The sequence below is a fragment of the Cyprinodon tularosa genome, unplaced genomic scaffold (assembly GCF_016077235.1).
Source record: "Cyprinodon tularosa strain WSP-4 unplaced genomic scaffold, ASM1607723v1 ctg540, whole genome shotgun sequence".
NCBI lineage: Eukaryota > Metazoa > Chordata > Actinopteri > Cyprinodontiformes > Cyprinodontidae > Cyprinodon > Cyprinodon tularosa.
In genome coordinates, this window is record NW_024039275.1 from 376,576 (window position 1) to 393,151 (window position 16,576).

Genomic DNA, 16,576 nt, shown 5'->3' on the forward strand with positions numbered 1-16,576 from the left:
CTGATGACTTAACCAGGAGATGGTAGTTTTCACATGGCAGTGAGTCATGCGAGGACATGACGTAGGAGAACATGCAGGTCTTTACTGTAGCCAAAATAGCAACTATGGGAAAAGCAAAGGATTCTTCGAACCGCTCTATAGTTATTTTATTATTCATACTTCCCTTTAACAAGAAGGAAGTATGGAATCTTACTTGCAATCATTCCCATTAACTCTGACATCCCCGAATACAATCCAGTGGAGCTAACTGATAATGGTTTAAATACCTTAAATGTAACATGCAGCATGACTTAATCAATCTGTTCAAAACACATCAATCACTTAATCAGATGAATTTAAAGTTACATAAATCCTCACTTCAACCCCAGTCAGCCTCGGCAGATGGCCGTTCAGACAGAGTCTGGTTCTACTGGAGTTTTCTTCCTGTTAAAAGGGAGTTTTTCGTCACCACTGTCGCTACAAGCATGCTTAGAGTGAGGGATTGCATGCAATCAACTGGTTTTCCTTAGATAGAAAACTTTGAATCATTTTGATTGTATGATCTGGTGAACTGTACTGTGCCTTGAGATGATATGTGTTGTGAATTGGCACTATAGAAATAAACTGAATTGAAATGAAACTGCATAGCTTAAAACGTGTTCAGAACACAGGAGCTTGCAATTTTAGCACATGCTAAAAAACATGAGCATAAATCTTGGTGATGATTATCCATTTTGGTGATAATCTGAATGAAAACATTTTTTAAAGGATTCTTTACCATTATTTGCTGGGAGAAAAAAAGCAATTCCCCTCTAAACCAGAGAGTGCTAAAACAAGAAGGCGAGTGAATGAAGAAGGTGAGAGCAGAAAATTTGGTAATGATCCAGATCATGAGCAAGTTTTAGCTCATGAGGTGTAAGTCAACTGTCCAATCGCTTTTCTAGCTTTAGGATTGGTTTTAAAATTTTATCGCTTGCTTTAAAGGTTTATAAGGCTTGGCCTTCATCATAACTTTGTATAACATTCTTAACTTTAACACTGCATTAAAAGCACTTAATCAATCAACTGATTTCATTGGAACTGCTTTCGTGTAAGGACTGCTTAGACAGCCAACAGTCTTAAATGGCGCTTTATGACCCATCTTCAGTCTTTGTGGGTTGTTTCTAGCAGTTTGTGATTCTATTAAACTAAAACTGTTAAAAAACAAACTATTTTATGATGCATTTCATGTCAATGATACATATTTTGAAGATCTTTACTTTTCCTTGTTGTTATTGTCATGTATTCAGTTTACTTGACTAAACTTTAATATAGTTTGGTCAACGTTTGTTGTTTTTGGTTGCTATATAGATAAACTCACATTGACATTTAGCAGTTCTAACTTCTGTTGGTTGAGCTGTTATGACTGCGCTGTCTAATTTCAAAACATCCAAAACAGTGTACAGTAAGCTTCACGGCAGTTAGTGACAAAAGGCTCCAATAAAATCAATGTTTTCAAACCAAACCTTGTTAAAAGATAAAACAAACTTTTAGCATGGCTATGGAATTTATTTTATTGCTTCAACATGCAGTGAGTTCAGGAGCATTTGTTTGTTTACTGTAAAAGTTAAAAACAAGATGAAAGTAGCAAGGAAATAAAAAGTAGACCTTTAACTCCTAACATTGAGACTATTACATTTAGGCCCTTAACGAAGTACAGTATCACACCCCTTAACAAGCTCTATTAATGAGTCTCCTTGCCAAATGATAATACATCAGAGAAACATTTATGTGGGCGCTCCCATGTGACGGAGTCCTTTATTTAAAACTTGTGGAGGAAAACCAACCCCTTTACATGAAGCATGGTGGTGGCAGCATTATGCTATGGGGATTTCTTTGCAAGGTGGTGTGCAGGCTATATGAATCATATTTTCTTTTCCTGCTACATTGTTTAGGATATCAAGCAACAGCTTTCTCTCTTTACATCATGTTCAAATTGGTTCTCTAGATTTCCCCCCATGTTTCAAAATATCATGACCCACAGCACACTAGAGATTTCCAACTTTAAATAAAGTAAACTGTGCAATGCAATGGCCATTACTTCTGCTTCTCTGATATGCACTTTTGAGATTAAATTAAATATTTTATAGCCACGACTTCCTGCAAGATATCAGTAACACATTGATTTGATACGGCTGCTGATAAAATCCATTATGGTTAACCCACATTTTTCTAAAAACTTTATCTTTTTTAATAAACTACAAATTCATCCCCATTTGCTGTTGGTTTGTAACAGTTTTGTAACGTCCCAGCCATTAGCTTCATTCACACGTGCATCTACTGATGAAACACATCAATTGATTATACAGCCCAAAAAAATACAATCTCGGGACAAATATTTGAAGTTATTCATCCTTTCGAAATGTGACTTGGCTCTACCCAAAGCACCTAATTTCTCCCTTAACACACACTGGTAAGAATAATGCTCTGCTGATACATATGCAAGACACTGCACATCACAAAATTAATCCAAGAATGTGGAGACATCTATAAGCTTCCACATAAGTCAGTTTATCCACCAAAGTTTTCCTTTAAGCCATTTTTAAATGCATTTCTAACCTCCATGTTTTACAATTACACCACAAATCTCATTAGCAGCTTCCACCTAAACTCGAACGCTACACAGATATTTACATAATGACTGCTTTATTGTTTCAACAACTATTTCACATTCAAAAACCATCTGTACTTTGGAGGCTCAATTAAAAATGACAAGAGCAGCAAAAATTGGTGATTAAAGTTCAAAAAGATGAGTGCTTACCTCATGCAAGTTTAACTCTTTGACTTTTTCCTTCTGGATGACCTAAAAGGGATACCAAAAGATAATGAGAAAACACCCACAGTACCACTTAATAGTTACAGAACATCTTTATTATAAACAGCAATCTAAGAGGTTTTGCTTAGAATAATTTAAAACCAGTCTCTAGTTTTTAAAGTAAAACATTCAGGTGTAAAGTACATTTAAAGACTTTATGAATTTTGTTTTTACAGGTCGAACTGAAGAGCTAAAACACGTGATGTTTTAACATCCTGCTCCTAATTATGCAAGAAGTTCGTTCAAATGGGATTCCTCTTACAGTACTTTAAACATCAGCTGGGATTTAGGTAAATGTTAAACCCTGTGAGGATAAGAGACATCTAGTGCATCCAGTTTTCTTTTTTTTTTATTGCAGTGGTATGTTGAATAACCTTTCCATCCTAAAAATAGAACAGTTCAAATATACCTTTAAAAGTCATTAATATTACATTGTGGGAATGATAAATGTACACCTCCCCCCAGGTAGGAATAGAGTGAACATGTGTGAAAATCTTACTTGTTTGTATGCATAAAGCTCTTTGTGTGCCTGGTGCCGTAACCTGGAAAGAAGTAAAAGACAAGCACCCTTCTGATTAGTTATTTCACTAATAAACATGGACATATATATCCATGCATCCTGCAAAGGAAGACAACAAAAATAAAGAGATGGACAAAACTGGCTTTGGCTGAAGAGAATCAATTATCCAATAATGTTGTCTTTCGTGTCAACAAGAAAAACATATCAGACCGAACATTTACACAAAAAATATACTTGGAAGAAAGAAAGCCAAAACAAGAAAAAGCAGAATAACTGTCTTGTTTTTTTTGTATGGTCCCTCTGTCAAATAATTAACTCCAGCCAAAATTAGCTTTCCCGACAGCTAACAGAGCTTTTATCAACCAAACACAGAAAAGGAGTAGAAGATCTCCTTAAACAAAGCTTAAGAAACTTCAGGGATTTATTCTACTGACGAACACAGCAGAAAGTCAAATTACACATAAACAGAAGATATTCTTAGAAGACTTTAAGCCTTCCTTTCTTTACAAAACACTGCACCTCAGGCAAAAACATTAATCAGAGCAGTTTTCCACAGCCGTTAGAAACTGGAAGGCTGTGCAGAAGAGTCTTGCACAGTTTCCAAGAAAATTATTACAGACACAAGTTGAGCTTTGAGTAAAAATATTTCAGAGAACAGTGAGAGAACATGATCAACATTAAATGAGAGGAAATTCTAAAAAAAAAACATACTTAAAAGGGAGTTTAAAAAATGCGGAAAAAGTGACGGGGGGGGGGTAAAAAGCAAAAGAGACAATAGAAATTCGTAGGTTTGTAAGATTTACCTCCATTATTAGTAACCTTAACCTCTCGCAGCAGAGTGAGAGGGATCTGTAAAACAAGCAGCACAGTCTAGGAGATAAACTGACATTTTGAAAGAAGTCAGCATGTAAAGGTGCAGAGACTCCCAATGGTTAGAGGGGTAAATAGGTCACTGGATCATAGATGGGGAATGTTTAACTTCCCTTAATGCAGTGGGAAGACAGAACGGGGTAAATAGACAGAACATGAATGGGACACTTCAAGGCATCCAGGTTGTGTAGTTTTTTTAAAAAGTACAACACCATTGGTAATTGAATCGCTTTGTTTTACCTTGGATAGATTTTAGTAGCACCAATAAATAAACCAGTGATCAATAGTGTAATTTACCTTCAGCCCAGACACCAAAACATCTATTTTTCCTATTTAATCCAACTTTTTAAGCCTGTAAATATATCAACAAACAAGTTATCTTCAACTACTTTTTTTAGGAAATGACAAAAAAAACTGTTCCATGTTTCGGACACAAGCTTCAATGGCTAAATGAGTATAATCTTCTTCCTTATTAGAAGGTATTAACCTGGTAATCCCATAATTTTCTGCTATAAGTGTATGAACAAATTAGGGAGATAAAATAGTTCCCATTTCCTTTAATGGTCAGTGTTATTAACTGTTTAATTAAAAGAAAAATAAGCTTGTTTGACATTTTTTAAATGGAAGATCTGATCTTATTTAACTGAAAGACAAGCTTAATGAACTAATCTTGGTATTTGAGACAGATTATATTAACCCGTTATAAGACTGGGGATGGAAAAGAATCATCAAGGTGTTCTAATATACCAAAGCCTGCCTTGAGATCTCATCACACCTCAATCAGCTAGTAGAAGCTTGATAGGTCTGCCTCGAATTTCTCTGTGGTGATATTCACTGATAGGATGTTTTAAGCAAAATGTTCTTGTGTGCATGGGGTCTTCACTACAACTAGTTTTGCCAGTGTTCTTGTCCGTTTATCTTTGCTGTAAAAATATAAGATTTTCTTTTATTACTGCAGCAAATATTAAGCCCTGAGATGCAAATTCCATTCAGTTCAATTACAAATATATACTTTAATTATCCCAAAGGGAAATTATATTGCTTAATATATATTTTTCTAACCTCAGAATTTATAAAGAGAAAAACAAGTCTAAATTGTCTAAAAGGGCATTTGGTATTGAGAGGGCATTCTGCATGCAGCTCCTTTAAGGGCTAGTCTTAATCCAAGTTGTGCTTTAAACATTTTTTATTTACTGAATAGGCTCTTATTGTTAAGGGTCCAAACTATTGCCAGATTGAGGGTTGAGACATTTCTGGTTAAAAATTGGATGGGCTAAGTTGTCTTTTTACTGTTTGTTTACATCACAATGATGCCCGTTTTTCTGTGGAAACGGATTCCAATCTAGAAGGATACAAAAACATCCTGGTTCCTGTTGTCGTGTAAACAGGAAAACTGAATCAGCTTGTATTGGAAAGCCCTGGCACATGCACAGCAGGTCCGTAATCAACAGAAATGAAGCGAGCAAGTTTCAAACATACAACCTACTAGTTTTCTTCACATGTCTTGTGCAGAAAAATCTCAACTAAAATGTAATTAGATTTATTAATTTACCTGGAACAATACTGTCCTAAAATGAACAGGACCTGTGGTAAAATATTTTATATTTTCTAAACCACATTTTAAATTTTAGCAAGAAAACACTGAATTGTATATCTAACGTAAATAATATTGTGCAAGTGTTTCTAGACCAATCGTTTGGGAGACTGCATCTTTAGAAGCCTTTAACAGAGCAAAAAATGCTCTTTATGCCTTTAGTAACTAAACTGATCTGGACGTTCAGTACTGAATGATGGAACTGCACCAAAGCTATAAAGCTTCTTATTCAACTGAAGATGAGAAATTGTAGGAGTAGTTATTTTACTTACCCTCTGCCCTGCAAGATAGGATAAGACACGATGGCGAGGGGAGAGTTTAAGGGGGGGAGGGACTGCTGCTTCTCACTGTCTCAAATAAAACAATGTAGTGCATTATTTGTGTTCAGTTTGCTACTGGCCGGAAAAACACCCTGTATTACCAGTACTGAGGATAATCTGATAACACACATTAGTTTATAAAGAGGGGCAAGGAAGTGACTAGTAAAGATTGCTTGCATTTTGAATGACTATATTGAGGATTACTCTCAAATCTTGCCGAATTAGAAGAAGCTTTCAGTCAATAAAATTAAAACAGTAAAAGTGCAACATTTCAAATCATTATAAAAATCACACATATACAGACTAAATAAAGGTAAAGCTGAAAAAGGTTAGCCGACTCTTCCAGAAATCTAAATCTTATTAACAATAATCAATAAGCAATAATCCTAGAAAACAATAATCCCACTATTTTAACTGTTCACGATACGAGACACAAGAAATAAATCAACAATTTTACTATGAGGGGAACCTTCTCCAAACTGTGCTGTTTTAGAAAAAAAAGGGGAGAAAAAAAACATTTTATAGAGGAAGACAAAAATAGGAGCTGTGGAAAGTGCCATACAGTGTGGCGGTAACAACATTTCTATACAACTCAATGGCTTTCATAAGGTGTAAAAATATCTCATTTGAAAGCTGCCATTAATGCTTTCTGTTTTGTACAAAGAATTGTCAATTTAAACAAGTAATGTGGTAAGAAAAATTATTAAAATGAAAAACAATGCTTCAGGGACCCAAATCCCCCAATAGGACAGACATCTGGTACACTGAATAAAAATGATGTTCTTATTATGGAAGTAACAGTAAATTCAACACATTAGATGACACTAGAAGCAAAAACAGGGTCAATGAAAAAGACACAAATTTCTAGCAGCTTTTTTAGGACTAAGAACTACAAATTTTTATGAATAAATTAAAAGTGTTCACACAAAAAAAAAAAAACTAATGATTGAAAGGAACTGTAATCAGTTCAAAACATTCAACCCAGGTTTGTCTAGTTTATTATTTATTTTGTTTTATAGAATTGTCTAATTTAAAGCCTTTTTTTTTTATCCCAGAAAACATTGAATTACTATTCATCTAATATTAACTCTATTTTCCAATTAGAGTAGTGGTTTCATAACCCCAATACTAACAAAAATAGATAAATGTCAAACTGTATTACAGACTCAGTGTAGTAGTCAAAGCCTTTTAGATTTTAAGCTAGAGATGATTGACAGCTCCCAGTCTCATTAAAAATGGTTAATAACCTTTATTTTCAGACCAACAGGAAGTGCTAAAGGAAATGCTATAATTAGCATTGTTAGGAGCTGGTCAGTATTACCACACTGCTTAAAAAAACTGTTTTATTTTTTGTTAAAGCAGATAAATCAAATGCATATGTGTAACCTTTTCACCTTATTTTAGATTTGCTGCTCTCAGGGAAGCTGCAAAGCTAAGAAAATGACACTTTTTTTACACCGACCCGTAACAAACCCATCAAAGAAATCTAGTTCTACTCAAATCCAAAGCAAAAAGGAGCACAGCTCTTACCTGATCAGGTAGCAGCAGAAGAGGAGGCTGAGGATGAAGACAAAGATGGCCGTCCCAAACACCACAATGTAGATATTAAGAGGAAGGTTCTGGAACCCTATATTTGGCATCTTGAAACTGTAGTGTGGGAAATCGGAGCTCATGAATATTCTGGATGGAGAGAAACATAGGACAGGCAATACATCAGTACTATAATATGTCTGAACTAATTGGCACAACTTTTATTTATTTCATAGTTCTATATACAGTATTCTTCTAAAGGTAGTGATTTAGAGGAAATTTAAAAAGCAGTCTATTTGTCCGTGTAGCCTGATGCATCTTATCTTTCCATAACAGAGATGTCTGGTACTATCAGATGCTAATAAATACATCTATTAACAAACATGTTTTGAAATTAACAGAGTGTGGTTGATGCTCCAGCCCTCATCAGAACTAGTTACTCATGTGGCCCTTTAGGAAAATTAATTAAATCTGATTTACTGAATGTAAAAGCTCCCATTCAATTAAACAATCTAAATCCAATCTAAATGTTACAAACATAAAGCTAAGTGATAAGGTGTTGAGAATATGAAACCTAATTACAGCGATACACAATACATTCAACAGGACAGACATTATCCTAATGGATTAAAAGAGACTCAGGATTTACAGCAGCGGAGATGAAAGTTGTGGCCAAACTAACATAACACAAACTTGAACTCCACTTAACACTAAAAGCTCATTTGCGATGAAAACCATTTTGCACAAACTCTTTAAACTAGAAGAAAAATAAGTTTTCTATCTTTTTTTTTTGCAAAATACAACCTGTATTTTCTCTTATACAGCTTAAAAAAAACGTTTAGTCATTTAATGTAACTTTACGGTTACATCTGTGCTGCTCAGACATGAAGACACAATGTGAAGAAAATTCTAAAAGTGGATCACTCCTAAAAGGTGAGGTAAATATATTGAAATTAGTTGTATATTGTTAGTTTAATCAAATCTAATCAATAAAATGCAATAAGCCAAATTCATCTAAGTAACACCACACCAATAGCAGTCTGTTGGCCAAGTCCCCCCACTCCAAAGGAGCATGACTAGACATGTCCACACCTACACATAAAAGGGACCATGGAAGAAGAGGAGGGGAGCATGACAGGAATAGCTTTCTCCTTTAGGGACGCCGTGTTGGTTCCCACCCCTCAAACAGATTCACCCTCTGTAACTCCTCCTGTGGAAAGTTTTGCTGGGGACCAATCCTCCTGGATAACTATAAACTCACACAAATACGCTCTCAGTTATACAACATTAGGATAACCTTAGCTATACTCAGTCCTTACATAAGAGTATAAAGATTCCACCTCCCCACAAAGAGATGCTTACCTATTTAAAGCCGGATGCAAAGGGTGTATTCCTACTTCTAATGTATTAGATCAGGGTGTCACTCAGTGAGGAACCTCTTGGTTTTCCTGATAAATGTTTAAATATCTTTCCAGCTTGGCTCAATTTTACAAATGACTCCAGTAAACAAGCATGCAGGAAGGGAGGTTTAATGAGGACATGAGGGGCCGGTCAGCTTGTGCTTAGCAAACTTCCTTCACTGCATAAAAACTGAAAGTAAACTACTCAGTCCAGTCTTCATCATCATCATGCTCACTAGTTTCAGTTGCTAGAAGGGGATTTCACTCACAGACCACTTAGCAGAGAGATAAGGCCGCTATGTTATATATATGTAGCGGAGCCAACAGGGGTACTACAAAAAACATCCAATAGGAGAGAGACTGGCTGTCTGGTTAAAGATAATTTCGTATTCAAGATTGTAGACCTAGCTTTTTGGAGTTTGTGTCTGAATAATACCTAGAAGAATTCAATACTTCCCTCTTCCACCAAATGCTGCACACGGCTGGCCTCAACAAGGCTACTAAACTTTTCCTTTGCAGCAAATAGGACAAAGTCAAACACAACCCATAACAAACAGTCATGGGTTAAAAGCTCTGGAAGAAAAGCGAACGAGAATCTCTAGATAAAATCAACGTTAGGTGATGGCAAGTAGGCCTTCCAAACCACATAATCCTCACTAAGGATAACTTGTTGAAAAGTGAGAAAGCTCATAAAATGGGGTTGAAGGCTTCAATCCCAATGGAGATTATTCAGCTGATCGTAGATCGTACGATCGTAGATAACGTAGTCAATAAAAATAGATGAAACAAAGGTCAATATGCATATTTCTTACATTCACACCGAACGCAAATTTCACAGCTGGAGCAAAGGAGTTCCATGTCATCTCTACTGTACATGGAAGGGTGAATCTGGAGCAAAGCAAAGTGAGCAAGGCTGAACTAGGCGACAGTTGCAAATCATGGAGTCGAACTTCATGATATTGGCGAAGTTGCCGACATTTGATTGCCACCTTAACTGCAAATAAAGTTGAAAAAAATAAATAAACTTTTCTTTACATTTGCGTCGCAATATCCAGTCAGGGACTAGATGTGGCTATAAGCTACATTAAAGGAGCGCAGCGTAGGTGAGCTTCTCTTAATTAGAAATGGAAAATAGAAAAAGGGACAAAGCAGATATGCTGTTAAGAGATTAAGGTGGCTTTTAAAAAAGCCCTAGAAGGGCTGTTTCTGTTTCCAGCGCAGACAAATGCCTTATTTTCCCAGCTTTGCTTATCCACCCTGGTTCTCCTTTCATCTCCCGCAGTTAGTCTAGAGGCTAGATCCAGCTGCCAGAAGCCTTTCCTACCTCTGCCTTCATGGCTGGCTTCTCCGATGTAGCACTGTCCTACTTCTGGGCAGCTGTAGTCTCCAGTGCCTTCAGTATTGTGCCTTCAGGTACTTGTGTCTTGTCGGTGTGCTCCTCTATAGCTTTGGATCATCGCAGGTAACTTCTATAGCTAGCCTGAAACCTTGGCTCTGCCTTTCATCCCCGCTCTAGTGCGCTGACACCAGGAGGGATCCTCCGATCTCCCGCTATGGTTCGTTAGTTCTAGATGGTGACATGGCTTGTAGCCTGGTCCTGGATCGGGATAACTTTTGCTCTCACTCTGATTTCCTGCTGCTCTTGTCTGAACTCCAGAATGCCGTCTCACCTAACCCTCTGTTGTCCAGGTGATTTGTCCTCCAATGTGGGACAGCAGGGACCCGAATTGGATCACAGACAGGCGAACGTAACGTCGTAAACAACTCATCTATACGCAGATCCTGGAGGAGGGGCTGTTAGTCCCCATACATATTACGCCTCTGGAGAGAAAACCATGAACCCAGCGACGATGGCAGTTTTGTTCGGCTTTCTAAAGTACAAAAACACTGCAATTTGCTTCAAATAATCAATGTCCTCAATTCCTCTGCTTTCTCTGGCCAGGCGGATTTCAAGATGAGAAAAAGCAGACACAAATTTTGCAGTTCGCGTTCGGTGTAAACGCACCTTGAGACTGTTGTGTCATCTTTTCAAGGGAAGCCCATCTCACTTCCAGTCAGAAACCAACGTCCTCAGTTGTAATACAATAACTTTAAATTTACTAGGTTATGTAATAATTTTAAGTTAAACAGTGATACCATGAATCTGCTGGATTTTTGGGAACATTTCCTGAACACAAACATGACAAACACCTCTGAGAAACTACTATTCTACGAATAGACTAAAACACTGATGAAGATCATCATGACTTGATAAGACGTGTCTATTCATGCAGATCACAGATTCATGCACATATCATTTATTTGAAGTACACATACCCAAGTGGTGCCTTCATGCTGAAGAGCAGAAAAGTCTGCAGAGACTTGCAGCACAGGCCTCTGTAAAATGACATAACGTGTTGTTGAGAAAGAAAAAGGTAAGTTTGCCTGCTGGTAAGATGTTTGGACCACTGCATTTATTTGCCACTTTCATAACTAAGCTCAGGCTGAACCTGGCCCCTTTACCGAGTCCTATTGGTGTCTCAAACTGATGATGGATGCAGCTACCTCCCCCTCCCCACTTATCAACATGCTGAATGCTCTCCAGATAAAAACATCTCAGTCAACAGATGCACTGTATGACTAATAATACTCCTTGGTATCTTTTCACATTTTCTCACAAACCTCAACATGAGAGGGATTGTGATATGGATTTAACACAACACAAAGTCGTTACAAGTGACATGGAGGATATACCAAACCAAGCATTTACTTTTTTTTTACCTAGATACAAAGTGCTGCGTGACAGAGAACCAATACTATACATCATACACAATGGTGAATTCTTTGTGCCAAACATCCACTTTATGAAGATTTTGCTGACTAAGAAGATCTTGGGAGAACCAAGGAATCCAAAAATCCAATTTTACTTCCAGTCACCCAAATGTTCAGCCTGTATGAACATGAGTGCATTCACGCAGGTAATGAATGCATTAGGGCTGCAACAACGAATCGATAAAATCGATAAAAATCGACTTTTAAAAGCGTTGGCAACGAATTTAATCATCGATTATTTGTGTCGCGCGATTAATGCGTCATCCGCCGCCGCCGTCATCCGGGGGAAGAAAAAAAAATATGGCGGAGCGAGTCAGCGCCGCAGTTGCAGTGTTGCCAACTCAGCGACTTTTCAGACCCCTCCAGCGACTATTTTTCAAAAAAGCGACTAGCGACAAATCTGGCAACTTTTTACGGTGTCACTGGCGGCTTTTGCCTGCCGTGGGGCGCCTCCCCCATCCCAACGCCTTTCTCCCTCTCCCACAGGAATCCCTCTCAGCGCGGCAGTCAGAGTCAGAGCCGCAGGATTTTAGTGAGGAGTTTACCCTCAGTGTCCAGACTGCAAATGAAGCGCGCATGCGCCGGGATTGACGGCGCAAATTGATCACAATAATTAAAATAGCCTGCGCTATGTAAAGTGAAAAAAGTCGTAACATGCAACTTTTGTAAAAACAAATGAACATGGCACGGAAGCACCACTGTTATGACGCAGCACCTGAAAAGAAAACACGTTGGAGCCTTCAGTGGCAGTGAAGAGAGCTGATCAGCAGGATGAGTAACCATGTTTGTTTCATTTTAAAGAGGGGAAACGTAACGTTAGTTTCTCAGGTAGTTCATCTGATGCTTTCCTTACCTTGTTAGTAGGTTACAGACAGTGATAAGGTTGGCTACTTATTTTACTTTTAATTTCATTAAAATTTGTTTAAGCAGCGTTTATATTTTCTTTATAAATAAATTAACTTGCAAATTATGAGGGCAAGGCTTTTAAAGTTTAAATCTTCTGGCAAAGATAAAGAAAAGAAGATCCTGCAATTTATGGAAGTAAAGCAGAATAAAATCCAGCAAGATCAGTAATATGTCAATTAATTATTACCACATTTCCATGTAAATATCTGTCTTTGGAGGATGTGTTTTTTTTACCACCCCTAGTTCTCTCATTTTTATTCCAAATACAATTTATAATTTGAATCACAGGGCTATTTTTATCTCTATGGTTCAGTATTTTCTCAAGCAGCAACTTTAACTGCTATACTTTCCTGTCTTAAAAGGCAGAACTCTTCTAGTCTAAAAAAAACTCATTTGTTGAAATGGGGGGACCTATTGTTTGAACCCCTTTGGGGCTTTTAAAAACAAAAATGCCTGTCTCTTTTTGCGCTTTATGAAACAAAGTAGCCTATATTTTGTGGATGTACAGCTACATTTCTCATGTAAGTTTGCGTAGTTTTTACACAAACATTTATTTTTCATATTGCACCAGTACAGTTAATGAGCAACCTGTACTTGTGTGCTTGTTTGTTCTGTCTAAAATGTTTATTTTGGAATAAAGAGGTTAATATAAAAAAAATTTTTTGTCCGATTCATAGATTAATCGAAAAAGTAATCGGCCGATTCATCGATTTTTAAAATAATCGTTAGTTGCAGCCCTAGAATGCATGCACAAACCAAATGAGTTAGGAGAGAAGCACATGGGTGTGTTTTTCATGCAGGCATCCAGTGATGACTCAGTGGCTTTTTAACAAGTTATTCTGAATAACTTCCGGCATTATCCAAGCAACAAGTGAGGCGTGATGTCTTTGTTGGGTGACAGACCTTAAACTACTTCAAACAAACCAAATGAAGTTCTTCTGACATACTGGTTTTACTTGGCAACTACAATCACATTGTTTTCCTGAAATTCTATAATTCCCAAGTGCAGCAATGTGTACTACGTCTAAAAATATCTATATACCAATATGATCCAACTCTAATGGAAGCTGCAAAATGGTTAGTTTCCCATTCAGCTCTCAATGTGACATAACTCAAAACACAACAGCCTAAGTCTGATGGCTGGTATGGGACAGACATGAATCAGGTTTGCTTTGTGCTTCCGACTCTCCTAACAATAAACTCTTCCCGCTCGCTCAGTTACTTTCACATGGCCTCACCCAGTTACATAACCAGCAACAAGACTAAGCGCTGCTCATCACATTCTTGGGAAGTGAAAGTTTTTTTTTTTTTTTACACTCCTTTCTATTATTCTCAAAATAGACGACACATGTTGGTTTAATGTGAGGGTATACTACAGAAATAACTCAAGAGTTTAGGGAATTATCATATATCCACAATATATGTAGAATCAAATAAAGTAATTAAAAGGCCGAAGTGATAGCTTTTTCTGCTATAGATAAGGCTTTTAAAGCAAAAGCACATTTTAATCATTTATAATTTCAGTTTTACTTTCTCTAAATGTGTGACTAATATATCAACAAGTAGTTTAAGGGAAACAAACAAAGCAGATTTAAATAAAACATTATTCAGCTTCCATGCATATTTTGACATAATCTTTATTATTTATTGTCCCGATCTAAGCTACACTATTTTTCCAGCTGCATAAACCAACCAATTCTTTGCAAGTTCAACTTTTTCTTGTAAACAGGGCATTTACCAGATTATTTTGGTATAGTGAAGCACCGTAAAACCATCTTGGCAATATGGGAACTTCTAACTTCCTCTGGAAAAATCCCAGACAAAAGCTAATACCAAGCCTTCATGTTCCACTCTAATCGATCTATGAGTTCAATCTATTTTAGATATTGTAAGTGAAGTCCGTACTCAGTTAAAAAGTAAAAAAAAAAAGGAAATCACAGTACAAAACAAATGAGCTGGAAAATAACATCCCCTCCACACAAACAAAAAACTCTGGCCGATCAATACTACAGTGCGGATGCATAAGTAAGACCAGAGGTCAACACCTTGCAGCACTCTCATTTTGGTCAAAAAAAACAATAACTGTAAGTTTATTTCCATTGTTTAAATTCCTAAGTTTATTTTGATATGATGCTACTTTAAACCAATAACAATCACTTATTATTAATAATAACCAATTATTTATTTGGTCCCCCCTAAATAATTAATTCCAGTGCATCAGTTTAAAAATATTGCATTTCCAGTCTTTATTAAACACTAACATTTTAAAGGAGCCAAAACCTGGTATTTTACAACCCTTCAGGGGTCGGAAAATAAAGCTCTCCAATGCGACAACATTTTCATTTGGCGAGTTAATCCCAAAGCACCATTCACCATTGTCCGGTCTCCCACACAATGTGTAAAAAAGTATGCTTAATGCTCACCTACCAATGTTTGGTGTCAGCAAATCAGGGTGACAAGTGACATAGCAGCAGACTACATGAGAAACCACAACAGCTTATGCTTTTTGCTCTTGTTCCACTTTCTAGAATGAAAGTGGGGATTCTGGGAAAACAGATGTGATAGCAGCAAATACTGAGCTGCTGTGTTTATTTAGGTTTGGCTGTGGGCTTGGAAGATCTTGCTTTCGTCATAGCTATATCAAATGTACCACCTTAAAACCAAATACTAAAGTGACCCATTTTGGATTAGTCTCGGACAGTTGAAGCAGGAGAAAATGGATTCTTGTGAGTTCGGTAACTCACAAATAGCATTAGAAATCAGCTTGAACGCAAGCTTATTGCTTAACAGTGCTGCGGGATAACATCACCCTACTTCTAACCATTAACAACTGTTAATACTGTTAGTTGTGGTGAAACTTTTAAGAGGTTGCCAAACAAAATGACTCCAATAGTACATTGAAGCCTTCTTCAGGCGGTCATAAAGAAGCCAGAAGAACATCTAAGGCAATGTAGACCTAACATGTTTCAGTTAATGTCAGTTTTTTCATATTTTAAAAATAAGGAGAATGGACAAAGGCATTACCAGGAGGGACTGGTGTTATTGTAAAAGCTATAGCTGATAAAAAAATGATTGATGATTTTTTTTGGTCAGCTATAGTATAGGAAACAACTTTAGACTGATGAGTCAAATATTTCACTTCTTGGAAAGTGTGCCTTCTGTTACATCTGGCATTAAACAGAACAGTACAGTGTTTCAGAAAACAAAGGCAGAGTTAAACGTGGTGTTGGAAGGGTGATTGTCCGGGACTGCCTATTGATTTTAAGACCGAACTTCTTCAATTCTGCTGTCCAGTAGAAGACCTTGGGGGACTGCTTGGTCATTGGTGGCCTTAAGCTCAAGTCCGCTTATATAACAGGACTAAAACGCAACAAATAAAACAACGAAGGCTTTTGACTGAATTAGTCTAAATCTAGGTTTATATCAAATGAGATGCTCTGCCATTACTTCAGACAAAACCTGTCAAAAAGTTATGTATCTGTTACCCTTAAAACTAGGTCCTTCTGGCTAGAATTTTATTCCCAATAAATTAAATCATATTTACTCAGGTAACAAGAAATTTGGAAGGGGCAAATACTTCTACACTGAATTTAGTCAGTGCTAAATTCCCAAACCTCCAACGCTGGGTTATCTGTCTCACAAATATTTCGTCCAGCTCCCGGCAATGGCGGCTCCCTATTTCCCTCCTTGAGCGTGACATAACTAACTCATAAGGCTTTATCAAACATACTCAACCCCCACTGCCACTCACCTCTCTCCCCAGAGGTTATCCTCCACACATATTACATGAGA

At 37.1% G+C, this 16,576-nt stretch overlaps 1 protein-coding gene across 5 annotated transcripts in view; it reads right to left on the reverse strand.

Moving 5' to 3' along the window:
• Positions 1–16,576, reverse strand: part of rnf24 (ring finger protein 24) — a 31,315-nt gene that overhangs the window by 7,034 nt on the left and 7,705 nt on the right. For 3 of the 5 annotated variants that reach the window (XM_038304757.1, XM_038304755.1, XM_038304756.1), the window contains exons 2-4: positions 7,668–7,817; positions 3,333–3,375; positions 2,780–2,821 (exon numbers count right to left, since the gene is read on the reverse strand). In XM_038304757.1, the coding sequence (XP_038160685.1) occupies positions 2,780–2,821; positions 3,333–3,375; positions 7,668–7,810 (228 nt within the window). In that variant the 5' untranslated portion in view covers positions 7,811–7,817. Of the gene's footprint in view, positions 1–2,779; positions 2,822–3,332; positions 3,376–7,667; positions 7,818–11,383; positions 11,444–16,576 lie in introns of all 5 variants that reach the window. The other 2 variants (XM_038304753.1, XM_038304754.1) reach the window with 1 other exon arrangement.